Source organism: Kogia breviceps, chromosome 12 (assembly GCF_026419965.1).
Source record: "Kogia breviceps isolate mKogBre1 chromosome 12, mKogBre1 haplotype 1, whole genome shotgun sequence".
Classification (NCBI taxonomy): Eukaryota; Metazoa; Chordata; class Mammalia; order Artiodactyla; family Physeteridae; genus Kogia; species Kogia breviceps.
Window position 1 is genome coordinate 67208655 of NC_081321.1, and position 14216 is coordinate 67222870.

General features: G+C 36.5%; 1 protein-coding gene across 15 annotated transcripts in view; it reads right to left on the reverse strand.

Annotated features, from left to right (window-relative positions):
• The window catches only part of PPFIA2 (PTPRF interacting protein alpha 2), a 437715-nt gene extending 425940 nt beyond the window's left edge, over positions 1-11775 (reverse strand). For 8 of the 15 annotated variants that reach the window (XM_067009808.1, XM_067009813.1, XM_067009814.1 and 5 more), the window contains exons 1-2: positions 10839-11721; positions 5111-5361 (exon numbers count right to left, since the gene is read on the reverse strand). In XM_067009808.1, coding sequence (XP_066865909.1) covers positions 5111-5359 — 249 coding nt within the window. In that variant the 5' untranslated portion in view covers positions 5360-5361; positions 10839-11721. Of the gene's footprint in view, positions 1-5110; positions 5362-10838 lie in introns of all 15 variants that reach the window. The other 7 variants (XM_059081639.2, XM_059081638.2, XM_067009805.1 and 4 more) reach the window with 4 other exon arrangements.
• Between the last annotated feature and the right edge of the window lie 2441 nt (positions 11776-14216).

Consider the following 14216-nt stretch of genomic DNA (forward strand, 5'->3'; position numbering starts at 1 on the left):
CTAAGGCCATCCTAGATCAGATAGCCAGTTAACATACAGTTGACTGAGCCAGCTTTCAGCCAACCAGTGGCATAGTGAGCCCAGCCAAGATCAATCCAAGTTAAGGTCAGCTGAATTCCATAAACCCATTATTTTGCATGACAATGAGGTTTTGTGTTGTTTGTTACATAACATTATTTTAGCCATAGATAACTGATACATGAGTATTATATAACCTATCCTAAATCAAAATGGCAGAATATTATTCCTTCATTATTGCTTTATCATGTCACTAGTTCACTCAAACTTCTACTGATTACCCTGTATACAAATATCTGTCCTTAGCTTTCACCACACATATGAACAGGCTGCAATCCTCCACTGTCACTATACAAAACTTCATTCCTACCCTACAGCCCTTCAACAAACAATCTGTTAGTTATTCTCCTTATTTAATTCGTATTTACTCTTCTCTTTTTAACTAGGTATAATGCTAGATCAACTGTCTCCTTTATGCAAATTAGGAACACCAAGCCTAGCCTGGAAAGCAGAACACAGGCTGAATTTTAATCCCCCACATGTCCTTGAGCAGGGTCCTCTTTGCACAGCTGTACTGTCTGATGCGAAATACCCTCTAGCCCTTTCTAACCTTTTCTTAAAAATATCTCTCTAATGTCACTTTCCACATGAAACTTTCTGTAGTTAATAACATATCAGTAATATGGTGCAAATACTTTTAGTACTTCTATAATCTTCTGGTACTATATTAATTTGAATCCATTTATATCTATTTCCTAAGTTCTCTGGGAAACAAACTATGTTCCTTTTTTTCTATCCCCTTTACAACATATGTAATCATTTAATAATACACACAGAAGACCCTCAATATATGCTAAATCAGGTGCTGAAAAGAAATTTTAAACTTTATATCTAATGACTTTTTGCAATGGAAGTTTCACTCCCCTTACCTCTCCTTTAAATATTCTTAGTGAGCATATTAGTAATTGGTAAATATTTGCTCTGTTTTCAAAAATATTAAAGACTATTTATTTTATCAGTATTCCTAGCAAATTGTTCTAATACTCATTGACATACATATGCAGAAATTAGTTCGTCTTTTAGCATTCTGGATAAAACAAATGCAAGCATTTCCATATTTAATGCCTTATAAATAAATGCCTCAATCACTTATATTACTTTCCTAATCATCACAAACTACCTTGTGAGGTATTAGTATTACCACTTTTTGTAGCATGTCAATTTGAAGTCTTGATTCAAGCTGATAATGTATGATAGAAACACATTACAAACCAGATCTTCCTATATCAATTTTTTTCCTCTTTCTACATCAAAATGCATATACATTTAGTTTAGTTTTACTTTAAAGGCCCTCACTATGGACCTGGTACTCTGCTGATCCAGAGGGTTGTAGGTGATTGAGATATACTCCTGTTCTCAAGGAGCTTATAGTCTAGGGAACAGACACATAAACAGATAATGTAATGATAAGGGTAAGAAACACAGAAGACATGTATTTGGGGATTCAGAGAAGACTTCCTAGAACAGACAAAGCCTTGGCTAGGATGAGAAATGAACCAGACAAAGATATTGCGGAAGAACTTATGGGCAGAAAGGAATATGCTTGAAGGAAAAAGACTGGAATAGCATGATGTTTGTCAGGACAGAGCAAGCAGTGTGCTATTATTCAAGCAAACAATGTGACACATTTACAAAAGTGGGAATGTTAAGAGATAGAGCAAAAAAGAAATTAAGGTTCAGGTGCCAAAGAACAGAAAAGAATAGAGAGATCTGAGGACTATTTAAGAGAAAAAACCAGTATGGCCCAATTCAGAGATGGGGAAGAAAGCAGTCAGCTATGAGGACTCTCAGGTGTCTGGGTGAGGAGTTAGAGCAGATTTGGTCGAGTGAACTGAGTTTGGGCATGTTGAATCTTAGGTTCCATGGAACATTAAATGGATCTGTGCATTAGAAAGGTAAAAAATCAGTGTATAGCTTAGAAACATCAGGCCTAGAATGTGGAATGATGTGGAATTATCAGTCCTTGTTAAACACAGTTACACTCTATCACATAATGAAAAAGTAAACAATATGACTACAAAATACTTTTCATGGTTAGGATTGTTAAAATCACTGCTGCATATGTGCATAAAAAATGTTATAGGAGAGAAAATGACTAAAGCAAAGCACTAAATCATCAACCACTAAAAAATATTGTATAGGCAATTGAAAACATGATATGTCATAAAAAGTTTGACTCTGCTTTGAATTCTATCCCATGTTTGCTAAAACAAATTTTACTTTTATGTTATTGTAGTAGTTTTCAATTTTACATACTTTATTTCTGCCAAAACTCACATTTATGGGAGTCATTTTCTCCTTCCAGGTAAATGTCAATTGCAATGCCACCAAACAGTGCAGGTACATTGCTCACAAAATATTTTAAAATATTCAAAGATACCAATTAAAGAAGAATTTTATATTCCTCTATTACTTGCAAAAAACTTATAGCCCTAAAGTTACAGATGAGGTTATTAAATACTTGCTTTAACAAATGACAGGACCATCACTATCTTTAAGGACCTGTGGATTGCTAGGGGTATTAAATATTTCTAATAGTGGAATACAAATAAATATTGAAAAAAATGTGTCAAAGTATTTATAAAAGAGATTGGAACTATAACCATCTAAATGTACAGGCTCATAATCCCTAATCTGTAATTCCAAAACTCAAATACTCTGAAAACTGATATTTATTTGTAAGTATATTGCAAACTTGATTGGTGGCAAAACCAGACTGGACTAACACGAGGTCATTTATAGTCTTTATATTTTCCACACAGTAGGAATATTCATAGAATTATCTTCAGAAATATGAAAGTGTATAATTATAGGGTGTTTCCCAGAATCTGGCTAGTGGAGTGTTCCATAGTATACATTGTACACATACAGAAAATTGGGGAAACTCTAAACTTCAAAACACAAGGGGTTTAGATAAGAGATTGTGCACCAGTATAATTAAAATTCAAAAATTGTTAACTTAGATGGTATTATAATCTAGATTTTCAACATAACTGAATGCTACAATTAAAATATTTTCATTTCTGTACTTTGAAGAAGAGATTTATCTATGCAATATAGTTATGTATGAAAACATTTCCAGTTTTCTCCCTTCCTCCCAAATATCTTGTTCTAATATTTTAATTTTACAGCATCCTTATAAAATAGTCAACCATGTGTTTATACAAAGAGAAAAAAATTTAAAAACCAAATTATTCTTAGAATCACCTTGATAGTGTTAGGATCCCAAATTGATAGCATCAGGCTTAAATAAAATATAAGAAGATAACTGTAGGAGGAATACTTGTGTAGTCCTACACTTATGACCGAAGAGTCAACTTCTAAGAAGAGTGTGGGGAAATTGGGGAATACCTGGCATTTATGCAACTCAATTATAAACTTCAGTTTTCTGCTGTTCTAATACATAATAAAAGTATGCTGAACTTACCCCCAAATATAATACAATCCTATATTTCTTAATGAAACACTGTCCACAAAGAGAAATGACTGCCCCATTCTGTGCTTGTCACAGAAGGTAATGAATAGTGTGATTGGTTCTGAGACCAATCCTGGTTAACAACATTAACCAACTCAAATAATCTTTGAGGAGAGTAAGCATGATGATAAATCATTCTAGAAATCACCTTATGAAGAACAATTGCAAAGACTGAAATATCTACCTTGAAAAATATAATTCTTAGTGAAGATATGATAGCTGTCTTTTGAAATGAATCAACATATTCTATGTGATTAAACAAATTAGTGTACCAACAGGTTAGAGTTATTGGAAATATTATTGCATCTCAACACAAGACAAACTGAAAATGAAAAGAACTGGGACAGGAGTTATGGAATTACCTAATGGGAATGTGACAGAGCATTCTAGGTGATCCTTTTTATTCTGAGTCATGAATATCTCAACATCATACTGCAAGTTAATAGTATAGCTGGGTTTAGAATTTTATCAACTTTGATTATATAATTTTCAATGTTTATGAAAAGATATTTCCTACAAGACATAACTTCATGGAGAGAGGTCAACTCTTCAATATTTGCTATACTGTCTTTTAAGTAGAGGGCCAATCAAATTTGTATTTGAAAGAAAAATATAGTTTATTAAGGGGTGATTATTAAAAACGTCATTCATATTCTATGATTTTTCTCATACCTAAAATAAACACAATTATGCTATTCTTAAATAAGAGAATTGACTCATTATTAAATTTGTATATAAATTAGCTGAAAATCCTTAAAATGTTTTGTTTTTCTATAAAATAAGACATATGACAATAATATATTAAAAATAACATTGTTATTTTTTATAATATTACTACATATAATAGTAATATTATTACATATACATAATGCATATAACATGTTATTACATAGTACATATAAAATAATTATTTTATAAATATTTACTTATAAAATAAAAGTGTTAAAATCTAACAATTTTAAGTTTGTGAGAATAAAGCTGAACTTTTGCCTTTTCTCCTATTTCCAAAATTTTTTTTTTTTTTAAAGAAACTGGTCAAAATGTTTTCAGAAGAGAGGGTAATACATCAATAAGTTCAAGAATTTGAATCAGGTGTCAGGCATTATTAAAGAAAGACAAAAAATATTGGACAGCAGACTTCCAAAATACTATTATTTCCAGACAGACTACATAACTGAAAATGTAAAATACATATTTCCAAATGTCATAATAGTGTTTAAAAATTAAGAAGGAGAAAACTATTCCCACATTCTTGTAATTAAAAGCTGATCAACAGATAATTTTCTACCTCCACCAAAAAACAGATAAAATTTTTGAGAGAAAGACCAGATAGGAACTCATGTTTCAAATCCCCCACCACCGAAGTACCACAATTTTGTTTGAGGCAAGGTTGCATGTTAATTAATTATCTATTCTTAAGTTTTTCTCACCAAAATTTGCATATCATATCTATTAAGGGCAAAAGTAATTCTAAGAATGGGAATAAAGCAAAGCTTATTTAAGTCTTATCACATTTTCAGTTGCAGTAGGAAGGACAGAAGCTCCCAGGAGGCATACCTGTGGCAGGGCTGAATTGAGCTGTCTCTGGAGTGAATCTCTGTCATAGATGACATCCTGCAGTCTTTGCTGGGCAAGTGAGAGGCTTTCTTGGGTTTCCCGAAGGGTGTCTAGAAGACGATCCCTTTCATCTAGCATATTCACCATCAGCTGCTCAAAATGGGAGTCTGAGTCCGAGCCACTGCTTTGGGACCCCCTTTGGCTCATTGGGGTGTCCTCATTAATTGTGGGCATCACTTCACACATCATTGCTTAAAGAAAGTAAAAGGGAGGGAAGTCTTAGTAAAAAAATGATTTCCAATAATCCCACCTGACCCTCAACTCTCCAAACTCTTTGCAACTCATCAACCTAATTGTCTATTTCTCCTCTACCCACTGCCCCAATTCCAATGATGCTAAAAGTTTTGACCTCAATGAAATATGATTCACTGACTTCCTCCATCTAACATGCTTTCTCTTTTCATGACAGTCTAAATATCTCCTACCTACAAAACACAGCTTGATTTCACCTACTTCTCAAAGTTTTTTTCATGATTAACCCCACCTAATTCAGTTTATAATAAGATGTTACTAAGCTTATTAATTGATCACCTTTCTTTCCCTGAAAGTTTACAAATCACTTATAGCTAATACCTCCATCTTACCCTTATTTGTTATTATGTTGTTAACAGCAAGCATAGTGTCTGGCATTTAACAAGTGGGAAGTAAATGATGTTTGTATTAAATAATTGAATGAATTAATGTTCATTCTGTCATTTAGAAAATCCCCAAATAATTCAGTATTCATTTTATATAAAAATTAGCTTTTACTTTTAAATTTTATCAATTAATTTTTTTCATACAACTAAGTTAAAGCTTCTTGACTTTACAACTCCCATTTTATTATTGGGTTGGCCAAAAAGTGCCTTTAGTTTTTAAGTAAAAATAAAAGACACATTTTTCATTTTCACCAAGAACTTTATTGAACAACGTATTCACCACTACCTTCTGCCATTTTTCAGGCAACTTCATAATTCCATCTTCCCAAAACTTTTTATCTTTTTGAGCAAAGAACTGTTCCAGGTGCCTTTTACAGTCTTCCAGGGAATTGAAATTTTTTCCATTAAGAGAATTTTGTAAAGATCTAAGTAAATGGAAATCTGAAGGTACAATGTCTGGTGAATACGGCGGATGAATCAGAACTTCCCAGCCAACCTTTAACAGTTTTTGCCTGGTCATCAAAGAAACATGCGGTCTTGCGTTATCCTGATGGAAGATTATGCGTTGTCTGTTGACTAATTCTGGACTCTTTTCGTCAAGTGCTGCTTTCAGTTGGTCTAATTGGGAGCGGTACTTGTTGGAATTAATCATTTGGTTTTCTGGAAGAAGCTCATAATAGACTCCCTTCCAATCCCACCAGATATACAACATCACCTTCTTTGGATGAAGGCCGGACTTTGGTGTGGTTGGTGGTGGTTCATTTCATTTACCCCACAATCTCTTCTGTTCCACATTATTGTACAGTATCCACTTTTCATCACCCATCATAATTTGTTTTAAAAACGGAACATTTTCATTAAGTTTAAGTCGAGAATCGCATGCAGTCAAGAAGGTTTTCTTCACTTAACTTATGTGGAACCCAAACATCAAACTGATTAACATAACCAAGCTGGTGAAAATGATTTTCAACGCTTGAATTGGATATTTTGAGTATGTCGGCTATCTCCTGCATGGTATAACGTTGATTGTTCTCAATTAATGTCTCGATTTGATCGCTATCAACTTCAACTGGTCTACCAGACCATGGTGCATCGTCCAGTGAGAAACCTCCAGCACAAAACTTTGCAAACCACTTTTGACACGTTTGATCAGTCCCAGCACCTTCTCCATACACTGCACAAATCTTGTTTTTTTGCATATCGGTTGCGTTTTTACCTTTCTTGAAATAATAAAGCATAATATGCCAAAAATGTTGCTTTTTTCCTGCCATCTTCAATATTAGAATGACTACACACAAATTCACCAATTTTGATAAGGTTTTTTTAAATGCACACTAATATGACAGCTGCCACATACAGTCTAACAAAATTGTTTTGAATGAAGTCAAAGATAACTAATTGCTACTAGAGCCAGCTTATGGAAAAAAACGAACGGACATTTTGGCCAACCCAGTACTTTTATATACTCTCTTCCTGAATTCCTACAGTAGTCTACACAGAGTAGACAAGTGATTCTGACTGCATTAGATATATGCTTTATGAAATAGACTAAGATGCATAAATTTGTTTAGGTTATTATACTACCAATTACACTTATTCCTTTGTTTCCTGTGAACTGCTTTGTCTGGTTTCCATCCAAACAATACAAACTAACACTCTTTCAAATATTCCACAGAACAGATGCCATAAATTACATTAAGTAATGTAGAAACTTCACATCCTAATTGCTAATCAGGAGTCAGTCATAAAATAAATGAACTGTTCAGAATATTTTTAAATTATTTATTTAAAATAGAAAACACAGACATTAAGATGTAACATTGCCCTATTGTGTAGCATTTTAAAAATCAGAAATTATCTTATTTTCTCTTTTCTATCTTATGTTTAAAAAATAATCAAATCCATCTCGATTTCAGTTGTTGTACTGAGGCCAGGAGCTGTTTAAATTAGAGGGCTTGGTTTTGCAGAAGTCTGATGTGGAGAAAGGCTGGTTTGGCTGTTGATCCTGGAGCATTCTTTGGTTTTATAATACATTGTCAACTCATTTTTCTGCCTACATATTCCTGTCCTTGGGGAAGGTATTTCTGATGATATTTTCAAATAAAATATCAAGACTTAACAGCTCAATAGTTAATTATTTTTTATGATTCTTGATATAAATTGGGTTACTGAGGAGAGAATTCAATTATCTGTGAATAATTTGGTCAGGGCCCACTGAAAACCAGGAGAAACTTTTTAAAAGATAAAGGAAAGTATTTTGTGACTCATAGCCTATACAAAAGAATTAAGGCAGTGGTAAATTTTAGAACAATTCAAGGTAATGCTTTTAATTATAGCTCATCATTCAAAACACTGGGCTCCCTGAAGACAAGGACTTGAATTGTTCAATTTCTTATTCACCCTAAAATATAGAGCAGAGTAGATATATAGGATGTATTTAAACACAAACTCACAACACACACATGCACACACTCACACTCATACATTTGATATTATTGTTAACCACTTAATGGATGAAAATATATTTTTTTATTTTTTTTAACCTGAATTTCATTCAGACAATATCACAAAGATGGAAAAAGTGAGACTCTTTTCTAACTGTTACAAATTTTCTTTACATTAATTATAAAGGAATTGGAAAACAAAATAAAAATGTTCCAACACATTTAAATATTTAAAGCAATTAGTTCACATACCATGCATAAAATCCACACACTGAACAGCTGTGTCATTCTGAGAAATCATTATAAGGAGCCAATGTGTTTCTTTTTGACATTTAAGGTTAAAACAAAATACTTGTAGAGGAAATGGTAGCACAGTGACAAGCTGTGCCAAAACACTTGCAAGGTTTAAATTTAAGGTTAAACATTTTCAAAACTGTATTTTAAATCATTTTCTTCCGGAAGAAAGCTATTAGCCTGCATCTACTCTGAATTACTTATAACAACTTTAAATTCCAAGGAAAAACATAACTGTAGTGATTACCTCAGCTACAGTTTTCATCTGAATAGTCTACCCTAATTCTAACAAACGTCATCACCGTGAGACATTAGACATTCGCAAACTTCAGGCTCTTAGATCAGTATAAAATTTGGTCTTTGATTTAGTTAGTTGAAAGATGCTATGATGGGATTTAGAAAATCTACACTCAAAAGAACTTGATTCAATTCTACTCCCAAGGCATGTGAACCAGAGCAGGTCACTTCATGTCTCCAAACTTCAGTTTTCTCTTCTGTAAAGTAGGAATAATAATGCAAGCATTTATTTTAGCAAGCCCATTGTAGGGGTCCAATAGGATACCTGACTGAGAACAGATTGTTAATTTATAAAGGACTATTACAAATTCAAGTATTTATTTCTATTATAAAATGACCAACATTCATCTTTGCAGAAAGAGTGTTTTACCTTTATGATTCATTCTGCTTCCATGCCTAAAGGTTTAATTCCAATGGGTGCTCTAAACTTTTCAAATTTAATTGAAAAAAAAAAATCAAGCTATGCAAAAGTTACTTAGGAAATAAGATGAATACATGCTTCTTTTTCCTCACAGTCAACCCAAATAAGTAAATCTAAAGTGTTCTCCTCAAAATTAAAAGGAAAAAATTTGTCTGCAAAAAATAAGCCCACTTTCTTGAGCTAGCTTAGTTTCTTGCAATAAAACAGAATCTTGAGATTCTGTCTAATATAAATTACAAAATAGTTGTATATTCCTTAAAATACAGTATAACGTATTTCCTAAATGCACATTTTTAGGTATTAAAAGCAATTAAAAATCTGTATTCAATGTAAGAGCCAAACACCCTCTTACAGAATGGATGAAATCTGAAGCAACTTGCATAGGACAGAAGGCTATGGTCATTCAACCTCTAGTCTATTTCATATACCACTTTTAACTTTTAGAATCATTTTCAGTATTAAAAACTTCAATGTATCACATAATTCCTGAAAAATCAGAAAGGGCATACTAACAATTTGCTTTGATATTTGCCTTTCCGTCATCCCCTCCCCAAAGTCAATTGATATATGGATTATGTTATACTCTTCTAGATGTTGATGCCCCCTGTTCATTAAATTACTGAAAGTTTCAAGGTCGAGTTAGAGGCATTATTTTATTGTGAAAAGAAACAAAACAAAACACCTAGTTGGTTTAATTATCTCAGTGCTTAAATTTAGCTTGAAGAATTTTATACCAGGAAAACCAACTCGCTTTTCCTTAGCACATAACCTTGACTGTCTTCTAAATCCCTCAGATTTCAAAATAAAAGTTTTGAATGCCCACTGGAGTCATTACCCAAGGGCTTTCAAGATCCAGTGTTTCTTAGCAATATGTGCTGTTCAAACAGTACCTATTCAGATATGACAGTGCTACAAAAGGCTTTTTTTCTGTCAATGAATCACTTTATTCAAACAGATCTTTAGGATTTAGATCCTACTAGAGAAAAAGATGTAATTATTCTCTGTAGTCAGTTTCTTCTGCAAAGATTTAGTCTTAAGAACTGACCTATCTCCACCTCAGTTAACCCACAAGGAATAATTCGGTGAGAGAAATCCTAGCCATTGTCTGATTACATTACATGAATATTCCTCCTCCTAGTTAACTCTTTGAAGTCCCCTGTCCTCAGGAAATATTATTATCCCCTTTAATGGAAGCATTTTGCACTTTCTTTACCCCAGTGCATTTACAGCTGGCCAAAGAGCCTGCACACACCATACGGCGGGCTGGACAGTTCTCTCTCAGCCACACCCCCCTGTCACCACCCTGAAGAAGTTGACTTCGTGATTTCTGCACCAAAACTGTTCATCCTGCCCAACAGGAGACATCCAAGTAGGGAGAAGGTAGAGAAATAGGAGAAGGGAGAGGATGAGGGTGGAAAGCAAGAGGTACGGAACAGTGATTGACAAGGAGGGAATCTGCATCTCATCCTCCCTGGGGGCGGGGTGGGGCCGGGGTGGTGGTGGTGGGTGGGGGAAGGGGTAAAAAAATAAAGCCGGGGTGGGGGAACCGTGTAACTCAAATACAGTTTCTGTACCTAATGTCTGTAATTTCGGGTCCTGCTTCTTCAATTGATCACTGACAACCGCAGTCTCCGGCTTGACGAGCGGGGAGGCTCACACCCGGCACTCGTGGACCATTTCCCTAGCAACGCGAGGAGAAAGGCAGCTTAGACAGTCGGGTGCCCCGGCGTCCTTTGGAACGTGCCCCGGTTGGGTGGCGTGGCAGCAGCTCGGCATCTTCCCGCGGCTCCGTCAGCAGCCAAAAGGAGAAGCGTCCATCGGAAAAATGGCATATTACAAATTTTGCTTTGGGAAGCAGAGCTCGGTTCAGACCATTGTCAAAGGGAGGAGAGGGGGAGGCGGCTCTTAAAGCAGCAGCGGCCCGATTGCCGGAGCAGCCGCAGCTCCCCGCGTGCTGCTGGAGACCCGGGGAGCCGGCAAGTGGGCGCTGGGTTTGACTTGTAGAAACTGAACCAAGCGACGCTGCTCTCCCTCCGCCACCGGGCCACCCAGAGTGTGAGCTTTGGGGAGAGGTGTGAGGACTATCTGGAAGGGAATTTCTCCACCCAGTCACCCACCCGGAGCCCCTCTGGAGTTTATGGCTACCTCCAGGAGTTGGGAAGCTAAAGGGAAGCGAGTCCCCAGGGACGCGAGAAGCAGGGCAGATCCCCTCCGGGCCCTCTGCCTATTTCCAAGCTAGGGTGTCTTATTTTACCTAAAAGAGGTGTTTCTTCTCCAGAAAGGCAAGCAACCAGCCCCCCTACACCCAGCTTCGCCTCCTAGCCTCTTTGTAAGCCTCTTTGCTGGCGTCAGTTGGCCCGGAGAACCAACCTGCGGGGCGCCGGTGCGGATCTATAGCATCTTCTCTCCATACTTGCCTTGTGTTGTTGCTGCTCCTCCTCCTCTGTCCCTCCACCTACGCCCCCCCCCCCCAACTCCTTGGCAGCCGCCACCTCCTCTTCCTCTGAAACTAGGGCTTCCCCTGGAAGCTGCTGCAGTGGTTTCCACCGGCCCTTAAATAAATTCTGAAGTAATCACGTCTTTGCTCTCCTCCTCACGCACACGCGCTCGCGGATACACACGACTCCCCCAAAGGCGCTGCTGGCTCGCGCTGGTCCCAGTGTCCCCGGCGAAAGCAAGAACTGGGGATGGATGGACAGGTGTGAGAGGGGGGCACGTTCTTCCTCGGCTGGGCTTCCCCCACACAAAGGTCTCTACAGGAAGGCGTGTGTTGGCCCGCATTGCTGGGGACGGGAACAGGCTTGGGGATCTTCTGGCTCTCTGGCCTTCCGTGCCTGTCATTTCTTTAAGCGGCTTCCTTCTCCCAGGACCAGGGCATGGAAGTCTTGGTTGTAGAGACCTGAGTCAATCTAGGGTGTGGCGGAATCTGTCACTTCTCATTACCTCTCTAGCTCTTTTCCATCCATTGCTTTGGCGATGAGAACTGTATGTTAAGTCCTCCTTGCCCGAGTAAATTTCAGCTTTGAGCAGTCTGCTCCCTTGATCTTTTCCAGTTCCCCCATTCCTATACACCACTTTAGGTATTCTCCTTTCTTTCTGCCTCTGCTGCCCACTCATCTAGACCCATCAGGAATAGGGAAGAAGCAGAAGACAAAACCACTACCTACTCTAAGCAAAAAGGAAAGGTTTCAGTAAGGGAAATTAAGACACCTTAGTTTAAGTGAAAAGGAAGATGGTATGCAGGAGGGAATTGGGAGAAGGGTTCAACATTGAGTATAATTTGGAAGTTAGTACAAATATCCTCGTGATGTTGTGCAATAAACCCAAAAGGTATGTTTCACTTTTGTGTAAAGCAAATAGTTCAAAGCTAACTATAGAAATAGTATTCAAATACCAGCTCACTTATGTTAAGTGCAGTATTCAGGAAACAGACTATTTCATTTTGGGGACAGCATTTAATTAAGTTAATGACCTCACAGTAGAATGTGAGCTCAAGCTCACATATTTACCCCCATCTCTTCTAGACTGTTATTGAAATTCTGCATCACAACAGAAACCTATTTAAATTAAGTATAAGAGTAATATAAAGATTCATTAGATGTCAACTGGAGCACTATCTCTCAAACATAATGTGCATATAGATCACCCATGGACCTTGTTATATTGTTGATTCTGATTCACTAGGACTGGGGTGGACCCTGAGATTCTGCACCTATAACAACCACCAAATGAAACCACACTTTGCATAACAAGTATCTAGATCACCCAATTAAGCTACCATTTTATGTTGTCTTAAATACTCTTAACCACAGGAAAACTGGTTAAGTCAAGAGGCATCCCAGTCCATTTTCATATAGATCTAATTTAATAATAGCTTTATCATACTAATCATATATCAGTACTCGTAACTTTCTCTCTCTGGAATTCCCCAGAAGACATAAAATGTTCTTTAAACCTCAGAAACCTTATTTTTAAAGACAGTTGAATTGTCTCTTTGTACTAGAATTCCTTCCTTATTAAACCTTGGTTCTAATTTCCTTGGTAATCAACATTTGCCAAGTACAGCCTCAAATGTTGTTAGTATTTCCAAGGAAAGTCTTGATTTGCCTGACTCCTATTCATATATCAAATAGAAGTATTAATTCTAAATATAATACCGACATATAATTGACACAACAGAGTTAAAAGCTACCTGAGAGTTGATATCACAGAAAGGAACAGTTTGATAATGGATAGCAGGAAACAGTCATGGAGTAAAGAGTATTTTAGTAAGAAGAAATATTCTTCATGGTCATTCTCTGCTTAGAAACTATGTGTTATCACATTCTCACCCTTAACACCACTGCAAAGAGTGTAAATAACATTTAGGCAATGTAGTCATCCCCTACACCAGTTCTTCTAGTTTAGTGGATCTCAAGTTTAGTAAGCAAGAGAATCTCTAGAGGTCTTGTTACAGCACAGATTTCTGGGCCCCATGCCTAGAGTTTCAGATTCAGTAGGTCTGTGATATGGCCAGAGAATTTGCATTTCTAGTAAGTTCCCAGGTAATAGAATACTGTTAGGTCAGGAATCCCACTCTGAGAACACTAAATAAATAAATCTGAAGAAATTTGGGAACAAAATAAGTACAGAACAAGAAAACAGCTGAAATTTTGCAGTCAAGGCAAAAAGGTCTCCCAAACAAATATAAAACGAATTATTATGCTGACGTTATCTTCTACTCCTAATGGTTTTTGATAGCCAAGGATCAATGATAAAGATGAAATATGCTAGAACAGACTGTACAGCACAGAGAACTCTACTCACTGCTCTATGGTGACCTAAATGGGAAGGAAATCCAGGAAGAGGGGATACATGTATATGTGGGGCTGATTCACTTTGCTGTACAGCAGAAACCAACATAACATTGTAAAGCAGCTATGCTCCCATTAAAAAAAAAAAAGATGAAATAT